General features: G+C 38.6%; 4 protein-coding genes across 4 annotated transcripts; 2 read left to right on the top strand and 2 right to left on the bottom strand.

Moving 5' to 3' along the window:
• Window positions 1-1146: 1146 nt before the first annotated feature.
• ubxn7 (UBX domain protein 7) lies at window positions 1147-7671 on the bottom strand. The gene is made up of 11 exons (XM_072441476.1): window positions 7550-7671; window positions 6503-6656; window positions 6315-6379; window positions 6149-6214; window positions 5964-6076; window positions 5122-5268; window positions 4929-5019; window positions 3851-3981; window positions 3234-3717; window positions 2164-2243; window positions 1147-2087 (listed from the first exon to the last, which is right to left on the bottom strand). The coding sequence occupies exons 1-11, from the start codon at window positions 7653-7655 to the stop codon at window positions 1926-1928; spliced, it is 1599 nt and encodes a 532-aa protein (XP_072297577.1). The 5' UTR covers window positions 7656-7671; the 3' UTR covers window positions 1147-1925.
• Window positions 7672-9290: 1619 nt separating this feature from the next.
• Window positions 9291-12278, bottom strand: ppp1r7 (protein phosphatase 1, regulatory (inhibitor) subunit 7). Its single transcript, XM_072441475.1, has 10 exons — window positions 12110-12278; window positions 11440-11535; window positions 11310-11365; window positions 11177-11242; window positions 10970-11100; window positions 10718-10880; window positions 10478-10594; window positions 10296-10400; window positions 10122-10208; window positions 9291-10035 (listed from the first exon to the last, which is right to left on the bottom strand). The coding sequence occupies exons 1-10, from the start codon at window positions 12144-12146 to the stop codon at window positions 9859-9861; spliced, it is 1035 nt and encodes a 344-aa protein (XP_072297576.1). The 5' UTR covers window positions 12147-12278; the 3' UTR covers window positions 9291-9858.
• Window positions 12279-13246: 968 nt separating this feature from the next.
• Window positions 13247-15019, top strand: LOC140355745 (uncharacterized). The gene is made up of 6 exons (XM_072440398.1): window positions 13247-13348; window positions 13491-13655; window positions 13738-13995; window positions 14408-14506; window positions 14604-14621; window positions 14796-15019. The coding sequence occupies exons 1-6, from the start codon at window positions 13279-13281 to the stop codon at window positions 14879-14881; spliced, it is 696 nt and encodes a 231-aa protein (XP_072296499.1). The 5' UTR covers window positions 13247-13278; the 3' UTR covers window positions 14882-15019.
• Window positions 15020-15617: 598 nt separating this feature from the next.
• cdc20 (cell division cycle 20 homolog) lies at window positions 15618-17805 on the top strand. Its single transcript, XM_072441474.1, has 10 exons — window positions 15618-15798; window positions 15868-16001; window positions 16070-16157; window positions 16237-16362; window positions 16433-16629; window positions 16696-16790; window positions 16889-17126; window positions 17200-17325; window positions 17405-17522; window positions 17599-17805. The coding sequence occupies exons 1-10, from the start codon at window positions 15618-15620 to the stop codon at window positions 17775-17777; spliced, it is 1482 nt and encodes a 493-aa protein (XP_072297575.1). The 3' UTR covers window positions 17778-17805.
• The last annotated feature ends 365 nt before the right edge of the window (window positions 17806-18170 follow it).

The raw sequence follows: 18170 nt of genomic DNA, 5'->3' as shown, positions 1-18170 counted from the left end.
TTCTATTTCAAAAAGTCCAAAATATTTATGTTGAATACACATTGTCCTGTACTAAGTAAAATATTTGTCCGTTTGTCCTTATCATTACCCTAATTTGTGTGATGTTAGTTTAGCTTGCATGCCTAAGTCTATATTATTGATTTGAACCAGACAAAGTATGTCAATGTTGATGAGACAAGAGCAGGGACACCATTAGGATAACTTCAACTCCTCCTAAACTCAAGGTTTATAAACTTGGCTTGTACCTCAATAAAGGTTAGAGATCAAACAATATAATAAAATGATAAGCTTTACAACAGTATATTTGACACAACATTGTCGAACTTTATATGGCTTGATTCTAACATGTCATGATGATTTGGGACAGTTTCAATTTTTATATAGCTGTCAGACAAACTAAAATGTAATTCAATTAAGCCATTTTAACTGAAATACCCTAAAAGATTATTCATTAACTTCCATTGACTTCTTTCTGAGAAGTACAGGGGCCACTGCCATTCTTATGCAACATTGGAAAAAAAACTGCCAGGTCTCTTGTCCTTATTATCACTCACCTTTACAAATCATGATCCATTAAGATCTTGAAATTTTTGGGGGTTTTTGAACTGAAATGTTGAGAAAAATTGTATAGCCTTTTGCACACAATCATTGTAAAACAGTATTTCTTAGTGAGCAAGTTTGTATTTTCCTCATGTTTGTTCAGCTGCAACGGCCTTCTTTCAACTCTGACCATTGCCGTGTGCAGACGTTTTCAGCTGAGCCCTCATTCCAGGTTTGGTGAAGAGCAAACTTTCAAGAAAAAATATTTTCTGTAAAGAATGGTGAATTTATTTATCAGAATACAAAAATATATATTTTCTTGTATTTCAAATTACATCAATATAGGGTTGGGCGAAATGCCAAAAGGTTCATATTGCAATTTTATTTTAAGATAAGTTTTAATTTGATCACTATTCATTAACATTTCTTTTTATTAACAGAATAACTGAATCACAATTTGACCAAAAAAAGCCGAAAAAGCATTTTGTCACAGGAATCCGATTACTAGACAAAATGTTTATTATATCGCCCAGCCCTACATTAATCTTTTTAAATTTAGATTAAAATGCAATGTAAAAAACCTACACTACTGTATCTTTCAATGTGTGCCACTTATGTAACTGAAGTTAAATTAACAAATGTTCAAGAATCAATAAGTACCAAAACAACAAAGTCCCATATTTTGGTGGGTATATTTTAACATCGGCATATTTTCTTGGCAGCATATAAAAAACACATTTACAACAGCCAAATATCGGTCTCATCAAGCCATCTCAGAGTAGAGTCTAGGTCCGATTCATGAGATGAGCTTCCAAACATTTCAAAGTCACATGAAGACCATATTATCCTAATCCATCCGTCATTAAAAAAAAAAGAAAGAAAAAACTTGTCCGCTCAGTACTACTACATGTGAGAAATCTTGATAAAACTTGATGTATGGTTGAATTTTTTTTTTCCAAAACTGGTTCAAATTAAGAAAGCTCCCTTTGCCTGCTCCAATGAAATAACAGGATACCAAGAAAATAAAGTCTGTCTTGTAATACCCGTTGCTGGGACGTACTGTATGTCTTCAGAAGTCCATGGTGGAGTCTCATCCAAAGTTAAAGATCCACTTTGAACACGTGCCAGATGTTTAGAAAGTTCTATTCTATACTGGGGGGCTTTATCACAATGGAATATATCTAATTCAATTTCAATATTTCTGGCATCATAACTAAGACCCCAATAAGGGTATTTTGGATATTAGTATTTGATTGATGTAGCACATCTTTCATTCACTCATTCCACAGAAATTAGGATTTTGGATCATTGTCCCGGATCATCAGTGAAACGGTGAGGTCTATCAGAGAAAAAACAAAAACAAGCTGAGGTGAGCCTTTTGAAGGTTAATTCCTCTCCTGGACAAATACAGTCTCCTGCGGACATAGCCCCGCCTCCTGTAGAGTGATGTCATAGTCCAAATGAGCGAGCTTTCTTCTTGGAAAGTTGGTGACAAGTTCAAAGCGTTCATTGGGGTAACCCTTTAACTGCACATGTTTTACCAATGCCTAAAAAGAGAAGAAGAAAAACATTCAGAAGGAAGAAAATACTGTTTTTATTTCTCAGCTTGAAAATCTCTCTCACCAGAAGTTTTGCTTTTGAAGACAATGAAATCTGTTCTTTTTGACCATCTGGGTAACGTAGCATCAGCCTGGCTTTAGGACCTAAAAAAAGTGTAAAAATAATACTTAATGTACAGTTTTATTAAGCACATCCACACATGACGACTTATCTGAACTAGATGTCGACCGGGATGTCTGCTGATATTATAGAGCTGCTATTCAAGGACACTCTTGATCATTCTGGTTGGCCTCAGCCTATGCCGATACATTTAAAGTGATATTTTGGTCAATCTTTAAACTGAACTGATACAGTGAGGAAAATAAGCATTTGAACACCCATGTGATTTTTCAAGCTCTCCCACTTGCAAATGATGGAAGCTATCTAAAAGACACCAGAGACAAAATTGTAGACCTGCACAGGGCTAGAAAGTGCTACAGGGCAATTGGCCAGCAGCTTGGTGAAAAAAGATCAACTGTTGATGCAATTGTTAGAAAATGAAAGGGGCTAAAGATGACAATCTGTCTATCTCCCTCAGACTGGGGCCCCATGCAAGAGCTCACCTTGTCGGGTCTCAATTATGATAAGAAAGGTGAGGAATCAGCCCAGAACTACGGGAGGAGCTGGTCAATGACCTGAAGAGAGCTGGGACCACAGTTTCTAAGGTTGCTATGGTGTGGTTTGGTATAAACCCCACTCAGTGTGTGAGTACAATCCCAAGAAGACCATCCCCACTGTGGAGAGTGGGGGTGGAGAGTGTGCAAACCTGGTCAAGAACTAGAGGAAACATTTGACCTATAATTGTAAACAGAGGCTTCTGTATCAAATATTAACATTCAAACATTAAAAAACATATTTGCAGCAATAACATACAAATAATTATTTAAAATAAACTAATATATTTCCAGATTTTAAAAAAAGATTCAAAATGAAAATTAATGAAAATTTCAGACCCAGAAGTGGGTTAAAATACTTTTCCCTCACAGTTAAAGGCCCAAAATGTTGCACATTAACGTTTGGCAGTTCTGCAGTGTTTATTATAGTTTCTTGAACCAAGGTGTGCCACTTGTGAAGAATTTTCTCCTTTCTCTTACCATTATCATCAGGGCAGTCAACGTCGCTGGATTTGGACGTGCTTTTTTTACAAGGTGCTTTGACACAGTGGTCACTCCTAGAATCTGCCTCGGCCTGCGGATGAAGTCCACTGGAAGCTGGAGTCTCCAGATGGTTCTTTTTGCCCTCTTCCTTCTTGTGACTCTGGTGGTTCTCTTTATATGGGGACTTTCTGTGACACGAAGGTGAGCTATCATGATGTACACGCTGAGGGACAGAGGCTGGAGCTGAGGCAAGCTTATTGGAGAAACTTCTCTCTTCTTGGGGCTCTGGTAGTTCACCGTCTGAACCGTCCACAGAGATGGGCCCCTCGCTGTCAGAGAAAGGCTCGGCGTCTGAATCTTCATCTGATCGCAGGGAGTCTGGCGCGTCTGGGATGTTTGAAGACTCGTAGTGAGTCTCCTGTAACGATGCACGTATCGCTGCCTCTAGCTGACTATCCTCACTGGCATCAATCAAACTCTCCTGCATCAGCAAATGACAAGTTTAGTTAATATGTACATTGAAGTTGTTTTTATACACAGAGAAGAACACAGTATTAGTTATAATAAAATACATAACAACATAGGGTAGAAAATAACTGAGAAAGGAAACCCACTGAACGTGCTCTTTTAGCAGGAGGGGCAGGGCAGGATGGGCCGTCCAACTGCCCATGTTCAGAAAGGAAGCTTGTTGTCTGCTCCAGAAAAGAAGCCACATCTAACTGGTTCCATTCCACCATCTTCTGGCCTGAGAAAAAGCACAGTTCAAACAACACAACATTGTTTCCTTGATCTCATAATCTGGGGGCAGAGGTTCTATACAAGATTCCTTTACTGGTGAAAAACAAGACTTGACTCTGTGCGCATGTTTCAGTGCTTAAAGCACAGCCTCTGGCAGTCAGTGGAGATGAAATAGAACCTCTTGATATTGGTACTCGGGATGATCAAATAAGTGTTAGTTATAGCAAGATGTAAATTTGAAAAGGCAGAGGGGCACATTCTAACCCAGTGGTTCTCAAACCTTTTTTCCTGGCGACCCACCTTTTCTAATTGTCACCTCTTGCAACCCAATCTATACACTCACCCCCTTTTTAAGACTATTTTTTTAAAAAGTAGACTGTAGACTTGTATTAGCTATAAATATATTAATTAGAAATAGGCTTTTCATCTGTAAATTTAAGCCAATGCACTGCTGTTAATGAGTGTTTGACTTGTGCATTTGGTGAGGCAACAATTCCATTGTATCTGCGCAGTGTCACACGGGACAAAACAAGGAACACGAAGGGCGGACAAAAGTCAGAGCCTGGCTCACTGATGAGCGCTCTGCCCGTCACAACTGTCTTCTTCGGCATGGACAGTGGTTGGGTCAGTCTGTGTCCATGAGTGTGTGCGGCAGGGAACTCAATCCAAAGAGAAATTAGTACATTTTCCCACATTTGCACTGCTCACTCCCCTTAAATAGGCTCCATTTGAAACCCACACAGGTTATCATCATTTATCCTTGAGGAAAATGGATACAAAACTCACGCATTTTAGTGATAGAGCAAGAGAGAAAAGACTTTCAGCATTAACATTTTTGAGAATATGCAGGTGTTTTATGTGCATGTAGAGGGACTGGACTTCCAAAACACTCATTTACTTCACCCAGAGTTGAACCAATGGTCTAACGTAAAGGAAAAAGAACCACCAACTCACCTGTTCGTGGATCTAGGATAGAAATATAGGGAAACTTGTTCAGCTTGTAAAATTGGATATATCTTTGTCCTTCTTCACTATCATGATAGACCTATAAAGGGCAATTATTACAACATTATTACATTTTCGTACAGCCAGGTTTTATAATATAAAAAAGGACATATGTTAATTCAATTCATTTCATGGGACTTGCCTGCCAAAATATAAAATGCTCTCTGATGATAGTCTTCACAGCATCGTTGCTCCAAACATCTCGGTTCAGGCACTGGCAGGCAAAGTCTTGAACATTTTGAATGTTGATCATAAGCCACTTGTTCTCCAACTGTCCACAGTCTTTTGCCTGTATGGAAGTATATTAAAACAGTGATAATATCCATGCTTGGCTCTAAATTAATAAACATTCATGCTAATCCTAAAAGGTGCTCTAAATAATATTTCTGGTGTGGGGTCCACCACCTGCTCGTCTCCAGGGAGGATGTTATTGCTAAAATGTTCTACCAAATGGCCTTTTCATTTTTCCTTATTACATTTATTACATGCATTCTTACTCTGGGTACAGTGCATTTTTGACACATGTGCCATTACAATAACCTCGGGGCACGGCAGACACGGGTCTATAAGAATCCACCGCATGGAGTCGACTTTTCCTAGACATCACAACGGTTTGGATTGGTTTATAGTTAATTAGAGAAGTAATCTGCGTTATTGCAGGAACCCACATGAATCTTTGCTTCAGTACCGATACCCACCGCAGAACCCAATTGTTGGTGTGACAGGCAGTAAACTGCTCAAAATATGCCCTGCCCCTCGTGTAGACGAGGCATTACTGTGAGCGGGCTCACCGCTCCACAGATCTGGCCTGTAGCTTGTCCTGGTGGCGCCATATGCTTGTTTACATTCTCGGTAAAGCAAGAACATCTCCGTGGAAACAAACTCCACCAGAAAAGTTACATTGTGCACCTTTAAATGTCAAGAGAGTTTTAAATCCACCGGAGGAATGGAGAGTGGTATAAAATGTTGTAAATGATTCCTCACTGTTTCAAAGCTTCCTTTGTGCATGAGTTCAATGGGCGGACGGAAAAGGTCTGCCAGGGTGCTAAGTTTCTTGTCCACTGCTCCACCGTTCCGCAGCTCCTGTTCCTGGCGTACTAATACAAAAAAACAACGTTTTATTACAAAGAAGATACATAAAAATATAAATTTAAACTATATTTCCTCACTCGTTTCTGTCTGGAAATCACGAAAGCCATCAAATATTGAGCGGGCCGGTCTTCTTCGCTTTGGCACTGTAGAAACACAAACATAAATAAATAACATATTTTTAAATAATCTATTTAAATGTATATTGTATTAAACCATATTTTAAAAGGGATTACAGCAGAATACCTCCAAATAATGGCTCTGGTTCAACTAAGATTTCCTGCTTCTGGGGAATTGGAGCTCTTACTTCACTATGGCAAAAACAAACCAATGATAAATACATACACATTTTGTATGTGGCAGCATTCACAAATGTCTCATTTATACCACTGTAGCTGCTTCCCCTCCTCTTATAAGATCAAAAGACATCTTACTCAGTTGGAGGAGCTCTACTGCTCGAGGCTGTAGCGCTGGAGCTAGTGCTGGGCTCTTCTGCTATTCCCCCTCCATCTAGAAACATCGTCACTGCCATCTCCAGGTTGTTGTTGCATGCTTCAAGCATATGTTTTCCCACACTCTCTGTGGCCCCTGCAAGGACAGTGAAGACAACGTTAGCATGTCTTCAGCATTAAGACCAATTGAATGTGTAAAAAAAAAACATTTAATCCATTTCGACCTTTATTATTGCGTTATAACACCTCAGTAACATTCACATTTAAAATGACTGTGGTGAACGTATAACTCCACTCAAGTGAACTGTCTGCTATATGTTTATATTCAAAGTTCTTTGCATTGAACTATTTATTTATAATTTAATATATGACAAAAAACATTGCTCGTGGCCCTTTTTACGCACACTATTGAAATGTGCTGCTCAGCCCGGAACGGCATACCTCTACTGCGCATGTCCGTTTCACTTTCCAAGTCCAAAAGCAGATCCAACTAATTCTGCCTTTTTATTGTTTTCCATTTACAAACATAACACCGACACACGTAATACAACCTCGCAAACTGTTGATGAGAAGATAAAATGTTTACAATGTGAAAGGCGCGAGTGTTTGCCCGAGTGTTTGCTCCACAGCTCGGACAGAGGCTGACAGGAGCTGAAGAGAATAGCCTCCACAAGCGACGTCCATTCCACCGAGTCAAACATGCAGCGAAAACGTGAAAAGATACCATGTCCACCTCAATGATCCCCGGTGTGTGCAAAGCCACTAGGGCCCTTTCGAGGGCAGTTTGGGTGGACGGTTCACAGATGTGACTTTTGAGGCGTACTGCTGACTTTTTATACGAGTTTAGCAGACAACTGGTTGTGCTTTTTCCTTGTGCAAGCATTGACAGCGCAGAGGCTGGAGCAAGTCTAAACGGACATTTTCTCTTCTACGCTACAATTTTATGTCCGTTTATCAAAAGGGACTGCTGCGATAACATATCCAAAACATAAATTTTAACTAAAACTCTAAAATATATTTTCTTTATACCTGTTATTGCTGTGAATTGTTGTATTAACCCGTTCATTCCCGGAGCTGAGTTGTCTCCGAGCGCCGCCATCTTACCGCCACAAACAACAACATAAATGTGGCGCATGCGTTTTGCAGACCTTTTCCTGCCTGGCGCGCGAGCCCCCGTACGTCACTAAAGACTTACATTGCACTGTGGGTAATGAAGTTCTTTGCTAATCTCATGTAGTCTACACTCAATTAAACCAAATGCAACATGCGATATCTCCTTATCACAACAGAAAAACATGGCATGAAAACGTGAAAAAAGTTAAGCACGTGTGGCACTTTGGTGCGAATATAAACGTTTGAAGTAAAACAACTCTTTGAGCAAGTGATGTGATTTTATTTGCATAATACATTCATTTCCAAAATATTTTTCAATCCTGTTAAAATCTCTGGGTCAAACAATGATGGCTAGTTTTCATTTTAAGCTTAAGTTGGATGGTTTTCTGGTGGTGCCACTTGCTTGTCTCCATGGGAATGTTACTGCTTTACCTGGAAGTAAACTTATCTACGGTATTCTATTATGTATTCATATATAGATTTTTTTTTGCTGAAACACCTTGAAATGCACTCTTACTGTGAGCAGCATCACTTCTCCACAGATGTGACCTGCAACTTTGCCCACTGGCAAACTTTGTAACTTTACTTGTGACAAAATGATAAATAAGTTCAATGCATTACTGTGGAACAGTTCTGGCAAGGTAATCCACTTCTCCAAGAAGAGAAGCCGGAAGAAGACTTCCTACCAGAAAAGTTAAATAGTGTAGAGCAAATATCAATTTTAGAAATTGTTGATGGCAGCGCTGACAAAAATGATCAAGAGTTCTATTTATATAATGGACCTGCAGGACTTCAGGTGCAGTCTTTCCACATATTTACTATAAAGTTAACACAAGTCAAATTAAACAAACATACATTCATAACAACACAACTTAGACTTGTGTTGATTCAGTTGGCTAATTAAGGAGCAAAAATGGGAAGAAAGAAACCTTTCAACTTTAATTAAAATGTGATAATTAAGTTCCACAATATTATCCTTACAATTTAAGCAACAAATGGTTCGTAAGCCCTGAGGAGAAACATTTCATGAAGGCCTGTATTTTCAATCTTAAATGCACATATAAAAGTAAACACCATACATTTTATGCACTTGTTTAACTTATGGAGTGTTATAATTAAAATAATGTATACCATACTAACTCAAATCAGGGGTGTCCAAACATTTTTTAATCTCAGGTTGTATGTTAAAATATATAAAAGGTGGCGGTTGATAGACGGTGGTGAAAAAAACTTTAATAACTGAAATCTTTGCATTCAGCAGACGTTTGATTGTTCCCTCATATTCTCTAATAAGGCAGAGTGCCGCATTGTAAGGTCTGTGTCCAAATAACCAAATAATGTTATCGAAGCTGTGATGGTAGATTATTTTTAAATTTGCAGTGAAATTCATTCATCCACTACATATTGTAATTTGGGCCGATCACCAATTCAAACTTGGATTGAAGGCTGTTTTTGGCCCACAGCATAGTTTGGGCCCCTGTTCTAAGTTATATTGTTGGTAATAATTATGAATACTGTATTCCAGTTTGTTAAATAATGTAAGAAAAAATGTTAACTATATACAATAATACTGTATCCTTATCGTCTAAAGCTGGTTTATAAACATCCTGTTGATAAGATGTAAATTCTGCATTAAGACTTTGTTCTGAAATGGAAATGGTTTAAAATTACAATTTAATGACATGCATTGGATTAAAACTAGATTTTGTTAATGCTTCTTCCTTTTAATATCAAGGTGTGCTATTTCCAGATCCGTACACACCAATCCTCACCAAACCAAAACACTCAAAGCACTAAAATATATAAATTGGCACCTATTGTGTACATATTATATTGTGGAAATAGTTTAACCACAATTTGTTCTGATTTAGCCTTCTCCAGCGCACAATTTTAAAGTGTGTGTGTAATTTTGTATCCAACATGCGAAACAAAAATGCAAATGTATATAGTAAAGTAGGGAAATGAAAATAGGTGTCACTTTTAACATCCATCTTAAATACACTTTCACACAATAGTACAGGCGACAGCATGAACGGGAACATACATACGTGCATAGATGTATGTCTCGAATGCCCGGGGGGAAGTGAAGAAAGAACGTAGGGAGAGTTGCAGTTTTGATTTGTGAGAGGCTCGTAAAATAATGTGTGTGTTGTAGTTTTGGGCAGATAGAGGTGAAGGTGACGAAACACTTTTACATTGGAAGGTCAATTCATGTTTACTCTAGTTTAGAAGCGGATGAACGTAGCGTCGATCTGGCGAACGCTGGGAAGTGCCAGCATAATCTTTCTCCTGTACTGTGGATCCTTCTGTAGTGGGTTTCTTTCCAGATAAACTGTCTCCAGAGACTTGGCATTCTTTAGCTCATCGAGATCGGACCAGTTTTCTATCTGATTATCATTCATCTGGAAAGAGAATAAAACAGTCACTTTCACAGGTTGTTTTTTTGAATTGCTGGTAATGTCAAAAAATACATTTCTCTAACATGTACCCAAAACTCCTGCAGTTCTGTCAGATGGCTGATATTTTCAATCTTTTTTACTCGATTCGCAGCAATATCCAATGTTGTAAGTTTTTTCTACAAAGACAAAACTATGCATTTCAGGTACAAACAGAATATTTGTTTTTTTTACTGGTGGAACATTTAGTTATATTTATAGCTTACATTATTTTCTAATCCCTCAATTACTTCAATGCCATTGTGGCTCAAATACAGCTCTTTCAAGCTGATGAGGTTCTGGAGCCCTTCAATTTTAGTAATCCTGTTACTCTGGGAATACATTTAGTATGAATACCATGTACAGCATCACCAAAATCAGAACATGTTACTTTTAATAATATGCGTACCTGAATACTTAAAACTGTCAAGTTATGTAAGCCTTCAAGGTTCTGAAGTTGTGTGATTTTATTTGTTCCAAGAAATAGACTTTGTAAGGATGAAAGTGAATCTAGGTTCTCGATGACCTGAAGACACACACAAAATATCAACATGAAAAGAATATATGTGGATATTATATTGTATGAATGAATACTGCTCTGTGAGGATAACAAGTTTAGTGATGACTACAAAGTTATTAAAGCCATTACCCGAATGCGATTAGATCCCAGCTCTAGCATTTCAAGGCATGCAAAGTGATCCAAATTTGCAATGCTGCCAATTTTGTTGTGGAGCAAAAAAAGTTTCTTCAGCCGAGTTAATGGCTCCAAACCCTCCATTTTTCTTAAATTGTTGAAAGACACATCAAGTTGTCTGTGGATGAAACATTAAACGGTACTTTTAGAAATGTAAAAATAGATTCTCTACAGATATAATGAGAGTGTTTGGTGGACAAAACGTACTCCAATTCCACGAGGCTATTCAGGTTCTCAAGTTTGCGGATCTGATTGTCATAAAGATCTAACTCCTGTAGTGACTTTAAGCTGTCAAGATTTTCAATATTTTTAATGAGATTCTGTCGCAAGGAAAGAGTCTGAAATTGGAAAAAAATTACAAATTATTAAATGTATTAATATTTATCTTATTGTTAACAACTTTTCTTTTTTTACTTTAGCTTTCTGTAGAACTTCAAGTCCTTCAATTTTTCCAATTCGACAGTGTACAAGATCAACATCCTAGAAAGAAATATAATCAGAGCCCAACTTATCAAATTGACATTAGTCACAATTCAAATATAAGCACCTCCTCCTCAGGATCCAAGGTGATAGTGTCCATGTCAACAGGAGACTCCTCTTTACCTGGAGACAAAAAGCATATTTTGCACGTGTATCACAGTGTTAACTGGGACAGTCTATGTGTTGCACGGGATTACTTGTGGAAGTTGTCTGATTGGGGTCCACATCACCATTGATGCTCTTCCGCCTGGTTTCATCATCTCCAGACTCTTCAGACTCTCCTCTCCGGTCCACTAAAGGAGAAAATATATCATTTTGATCTCAGCTTCGTCTCATGTGTAGCATAAGTGACAGCTGTTCTCACTGTCCTATCCTCTGTGGAGCATCTTTCCTAAATATGAGGTTGGCTGTCACCACGAAGGCAAATTGTGACAGCCAACAAATGCTTTTCTTTCGCAAAAGTCTACCCTTAAACAGACAAAAACACATATAAAATCCAAACTACATTGTTTAAAAATGCTAGCTTAGCTTTTGGCGTCGGTAACGTACTGCTTTACGAAACAAATATTCACCACATCAGCCATTTCAAAGATTATATTAATCTTTCTCGTAACAATGAGAGAAAGTTGAGGGAAGAACCAAAAAAGAAAGGTATAACAATGCTGAGTGTATGCGTTAGCGTTATGCTTGTGCTTAGCCAGCGATAGCTTTCCGTGGAAGGATGCTAAGGTAGCGCGAACAGTCGAAAATGCGTCGACTAAAGATCACAGATTCAACCTGACATTTTTTCGCAGTTCTGGGGTACATGCCCCTCAGACAGGTCTGACAGTAGTCTACACCACGAACCATCTTTTAAGACGCACTTACCTTCCATTTCTTGTTCTCCAGTAGACAAGGAGGCCATGTTTCCTGTAAACACTGCCAACGACCGCTCAGCCAATCAAAAAGCCCGCCTTTGGGCCAGTAGGGGGCGCTTACCATGGCGCTTACACGTGGGTGTGTATGTAGTGGTCTGTCAATTGCCTGACGCGAGTTCGAGTTTAGCTGCGCCACGTCTGGATGATTGACGACAGTTAAATTGTCCAATGAGAGCGTATAAAAACGCCCATCAGCCTCGTGTAGACCAATAGGGTTAAACTAGATACTTCATCGTGGACGTCACTGATCAGATCTGCGTAGGTCTCGTTTATCTCGAACGCGCATCCTGGCATGTTCAGTGATTATATTTCTGTATGTAACGTTAATATACAGGGGACTGGGAGGGTGGCGTGTCGGGCAAGTCTGCCAAGGGTCTATGTTGCTATGCACAATTCTAATACTTATTTAATTTAAAATGGCAATAGAATTACGGTATGTTTAATTTCTGCTGAATCTTGTTTTGACGCGTTAAGAGCATTTTTATATATTAATATAGCACAGTTTGGCCTGTGCTATAAAATAACAATGGCCTCCTTACCTTCCAGACCTTCTACTTTATAGTTTACAATGTTGTAACTGAAGTAGAAGTTCAAAAACAGGAGTGAAAGACGGAAAGGGAAAAATAACATTAACAAATATGTTGAAGAAAAAAACGTAGCCTACGTTTTTGAGTTAAAAAGTACCATTTGAGAAGTATTAAAGCGCCAAATATAATCTTGATAGAGAATTGAGCTGAGAAACTTTGATTGATTTCCTTTTTTTTTAAGTTTTATCTAGTTATTTGTACAACTTTGATTTGCTCAAAGTGTGACGTTAATTATCAATATGCATGGTAAACAACAGGTTAAGCGCATGGATTATTAAAGCACTTGGGTTAAAGCTGGGTCAGGGTGTCAAGGGTCCCGATCCACGTGCCATCTACAGTAACCAATCAAGCGCGAGCTGTGTGTACAAGTGGAAGTGTGTGGTCCAAGCGAACATTCAGCAGCATCCAGACGGTTGTTTGGGAGAAAGTACTTTGGAACTGATTTCTGAGATGCAGTCGCTCCTCCGCTTTTTTATACAAATGACAAACATTTTGACAGTGGGAGGTTCTAAGCTTTTGTCACGGATCTAAAATGATTTTTTTGGGCTGCTATTTTGTATCGTCGTTATGCCATGTAGCACTATCCTTTACTACTCCAATAGGTAATGTATTGTATTCTACTTATGCAATGATCGAAAAGACAGTGCTTTACTGTAATAGTATTTTGCTACAAAAACTGTTGTCATTATAAGGTGCTGTTGGTTTCCTAGACCTTTGCTATTTTAGTGTGTTTTCTTTATTTAGATACTGTCGTAGTTCAGGTCCAGGTGGGTGCTCAGCCACTAATGCAACAAGTCTTTCTCAACGGAGTTGCATACATGGGCTTAAGCCAGGAAATCAACAACATTATCCAAACTATGGCTGATGCAGCCCTTCCCCTTAGCGGTGTCAATCAGACAGCAGAACTAAGTAAGTATGTTTTAAGACTGTTTGCCCTATGCAGTTAACGTAAAATGAAACTTTACTAAAGGTGACCTTAATTGTTCCCTAGGAAACCACACTGTCCTTCGATCCCGTGAATGCATTCTGGAGGGATCTCAGCTGCATTGGACTGACAGAGTGTTTTATGATGGAAAGGTTCATCTTAGTCTGGAGTCATCGGGTACATGGACGGCTCACGGGCCACAAGCACAGGTCTTGAAAGCAAAGTGGGATCAGGAAGCCGAGCGTACAAAAGTGGAGAGATTACGTCTTCAGGAGGGATGCATCCAGCTGATGAAAGAAATAAAGTTTACTCAGGAGCAACAAGGTAACAGTATACTATGCACATACAGTACTTGGTGTGGGCTAAATTTTATCAGAGAAAATATTTCCCATTAGTGGAGACTGGCCCCTATTCTTCCCCATATTCTAAATAAAGTGAAACAATAAAATGGTATTACAAATTATACATTTGCTTGTTGTATTATCATAAACACATAGAAATAAACTACACTGTTACACACTGATCTTTATACTTCCAACTATCAAAATGGGATCACTTGTGCCACCATAGTCACAGCAGAATCTAATGAGAAAAACTCAAGGTAACAATATTATAAGACCACATTACTTGCAGCATGCAAGTTTGTGTGAGATACTTACAATTGTTTAGTCTCATCCAGATATTCTAAAGACTGTGTTCATTTGATTAGTGAGATTTTCTGTTTATATTTTTTTAGTTCCACACATCCCTTTGCCTCAGTTACTGATCCCTATTTTGGCAGTTCTGGCTTTCACTGGTCTATTTCTCATTAGCCTTTGTCTTTTTAAAAACCTGGGTGAGTACCAGATTTTTTTTTAAAGTTCAGCCCTACACTACATGCCACATGATTATGCTATGGGCTTTCATGGTCATGTGTTTCCCTCCCTGTCTAGGTCTGAGGCACCCGGGAGGTAATACAACAACACTTTCTGTGTTTCAGTATTCTGTCTTACATTATGTCAACATAATGCTTCAATTTTGCTGCTCAAAACTATAATCAAGCCATTAGACAACTACTGCATTTACCAGATAGACTGTGGATGTTCACCTGTTCTTTCTTAAACATGTTATTTATTTTCCTACAGGTGTTGTTGGATCAGTTATACATTATCCAAAAGACATACCAAAAGAAACATCTGAGTCCAAAGGATTCGGCTACCACACTATTTAATGGACTGTCATATTTTGGTTCAAGCAGATCCCTTTTTGTCATAGGGGCAAAGCTGTATTTTATTTTTTATTATTTAATCCATACACCCTGTACTAAACTTTTATAGAGATGTTCCTTTTGTAACAACATGCAATACAGTATATGTCAACAAATAAACATTTGTGAAATAGTGTTTTATTGGGTAAATTGTTACTAAAACACTCTTTTAGTAATAGGTTAGCCATATCTTGATTTTGAATACATTTTCTACGGTTAATTTATACAATAATAAATGTAGATTTAGGTTTAGTCCAGGCATCTCCAACTGTACCTTTAGTGCTCCGGTGAAAATGTTTCCAGCGGATAGCGTGTGGAAACCACTGCGCATGCGTAGCTCTCCACCAATCACACGCTCGGATTTGGAGCAGTTACCATAGTACAGACGAGAAGGCCAATCAGCGTGCAGCATTCATACATTTAAACTGTGGACCTTCTGCGAGCAGATTCAAAAACCTCGAGAAGAGAAGAGAGTGCGTTATTCTTTGCGAGCGTTCAAGCTTTGATCCAGAGGTAGGTACACAATACAAAAAACAATTACAATTACAAGCAACGTTCCTTAAATTAACGATATCCGTCGTAACTTGAGTTTTCAAGTTGTTTGTTTTTAGATGCGTTCTAGCTATGTTGAGCTTTATCCAACGCTAGTTCCTGGTTGTTATTTTTTTATTTGTATCTCTAGGTTTTACAGAGTCTAATGATGGCACACTTCGGCTATGAGAACGACATTCACAGCATTTTGAAGCTGGATATGCCGATCACAAATGTCCCAATGGCAAGATGGCAGCGAAAGGCCAGTTCTTCCAACGCTTCCTCAGGCTTGTCGCCTGGGAAGTCGGCTAATGTGTCGAGTACGTCAAAAACGCCCAGCAAAACCCCAGGTTTGTTGTGTTCAGCTTTGTCTGGTCAGTGATGTAAACTGTTCCATACTAATACAAATATTGTTGCAGGGAAGGGTAAAAAACAAACACCCTCCAAAATGGGTGGCGACCGTTTTATTCCCGTTAGAAACAGTAAACGAATGGATATGGCCAGTTTTTTGCTTTCTAAAGAAAATGAACCTGACAACCAAACGACTTCTTCAGTAAGTAAATAACTCACGTTAACCTTATTAAAATATTTTGACTGACATTGCTTTTTAATAATGACCAGAAAGCCATGTCTGTGATTCTAAATGGATATGATATTGACGATGCCAAGATCCTACATCTTGGAGGAAAGCCTCTAAATGCACCAGAAGGTTTTTAACTGAAATAACTCTCTGAACTTCTATCATTCTATAAATGCAGGTATGTTGAGTGTATGACACTGTATTACAGGCTACCAAAACAATTTGAAGGTTCTCTACAGTCAGACTACAACTCCTTCCTCAACCAAAAAGACTAGATACATATCCTCCACACCTGACAAAGTCTTGGATGCTCCTGAGATCCGTAATGATTTTTGTAAGTAAAGTCTCAAACTTTATTTCATTTGTTGATGCACTTTATCAAATTTTTATTATCTACATTCCAGATCTAAATCTTATTGACTGGAGCAGTCGAAACATGCTTGCAGTGGCACTTCACAACAACGTTTACCTGTGGGATGCTAATAAAGGAGATGTAATTCTCCTTATGAAGCTTGAGAGCGAGGAGGATTATATCTGTTCTGTGTCCTGGACCAAGGAGGGAAACTATCTTGCTATTGGTACAAGTGATTGCAAAGTTCAGGTACATGCAATTATACTCTTAAGCACAAATGTTGTTCAGGAATTAATTACCTTTTTTGTGCTGTAGTTGTGGGATGTTGAGAACCAGAAAAGACTTCGCAGCATGGCAAGCCATACAGCCAGAGTCACTAGCCTATGTTGGAATGACCATATTCTTTCAAGGTATTGTAAATGTACTACCGTTTATTTTTTTTATTTTTTTTTTCCCCGTTTAACATCTAAACCTAAACTATGCACTTTTATTATTACTTTTGTTATAGTGGCTCTAGATCAGGACACATCCACCATCATGACGTGCGACTGGCACAACACCACAGGTTCACTCTGACCACTCATTCACAAGAAGTATGTGGGCTTAAGTGGTCACCTGACGGCAGATACCTGGCCAGCGGCGGCAATGACAATTTGGTGTGTGTGTGGCCCCGCGTCTCGGATGGTGGTCTCGGCAATGAGAATCAGCCTGTTCGCTGTTGGAGTGAACACCAAGGAGCAGTGAAGGTCTGCTACTTTTTCTTCTTTTAGTCTTTGTTAAAACTATTATAGATATCAACTCTGTCATTTATTTTTGTAGGCCTTAGCTTGGTGTCCATGGCAATCAAATATCCTTGCATCTGGAGGTGGCACAAGTGACAGACACATACGCATCTGGAACGTCAACAGTGGCTCTTGCATTAGTTCAATAGACTCTCAGTCACAAGTAAGGCTTATGCTGGCAGTAAATCTAACGTACAAATGCTGCGAGAGGAAGTGCTCAAATTCAATGTTTTTCTTTACAGGTTTCTTCGCTTGTATTCGCACCAAACTACAAAGAATTGGTTTCTGCTCATGGATATGCCCACAACAATGTCGTTGTCTGGAAGTACCCTTCATTTACGAAGGTGGCAGAGCTCAGTGGTGAGTATTTTTTTAAGAAACAAACTTATTGTCTGAATGTCAAATTGACTTTTTTTTTTTTCATTTTCATTTTTAGGACATGGGGACAGAGTTCTAAGTGTAATTCTAAGCCCAGACAACTCTGCAATGGCGACTGTTGCTGGTGATGAAACCATTCAAATATGGAATAGCTTTGAAGTGGATCCTGTTAAAAAGAAGGCCATGGACAGAATGGTCAAACCAACGACCACTGGCTTGCACCACTCAATCAGATGAATCATAATGAGTCTAGATTATTTTTGTCCCCCCCCCCCTTTTTTTTTTCTTTTTTTTTTTTTTTTTCCCTACGCCATTTTGGGTTTCTTTCACTTTTTTTATTTTTTTTTTTATTTTTAATTTTAAATGGGTTACTGGGTAATAAATGTTTCTCACCTCCGACTCTTATGTTTGCATTTGCTTGCCTATAAACCTTACTGTGTAGCCTAAACAAACCAGAAGTTAAACGCTACCTTAAGACCCTTCAGGCACTTTCGGCTGCCTGACATTCTTTAACTTTTTTTTTTTTTTTTTTCTGCAACAAAACTTGAACGCATGCAAAAAAAACAAAACGTGTCGCAATAACTTTGTCTAGAGTAGATGAGTCAAAGTGCATAAAACTAATCAGCTAAA

Source organism: Eucyclogobius newberryi, unplaced genomic scaffold, assembly GCF_026437365.1.
Source record: "Eucyclogobius newberryi isolate DKJ021-1_F unplaced genomic scaffold, fEucNew1.0.hap1 SCAF_12, whole genome shotgun sequence".
Classification (NCBI taxonomy): domain Eukaryota; kingdom Metazoa; phylum Chordata; class Actinopteri; order Gobiiformes; family Gobiidae; genus Eucyclogobius; species Eucyclogobius newberryi.
This window is presented reverse-complemented; position numbering and strand designations above follow the sequence as displayed.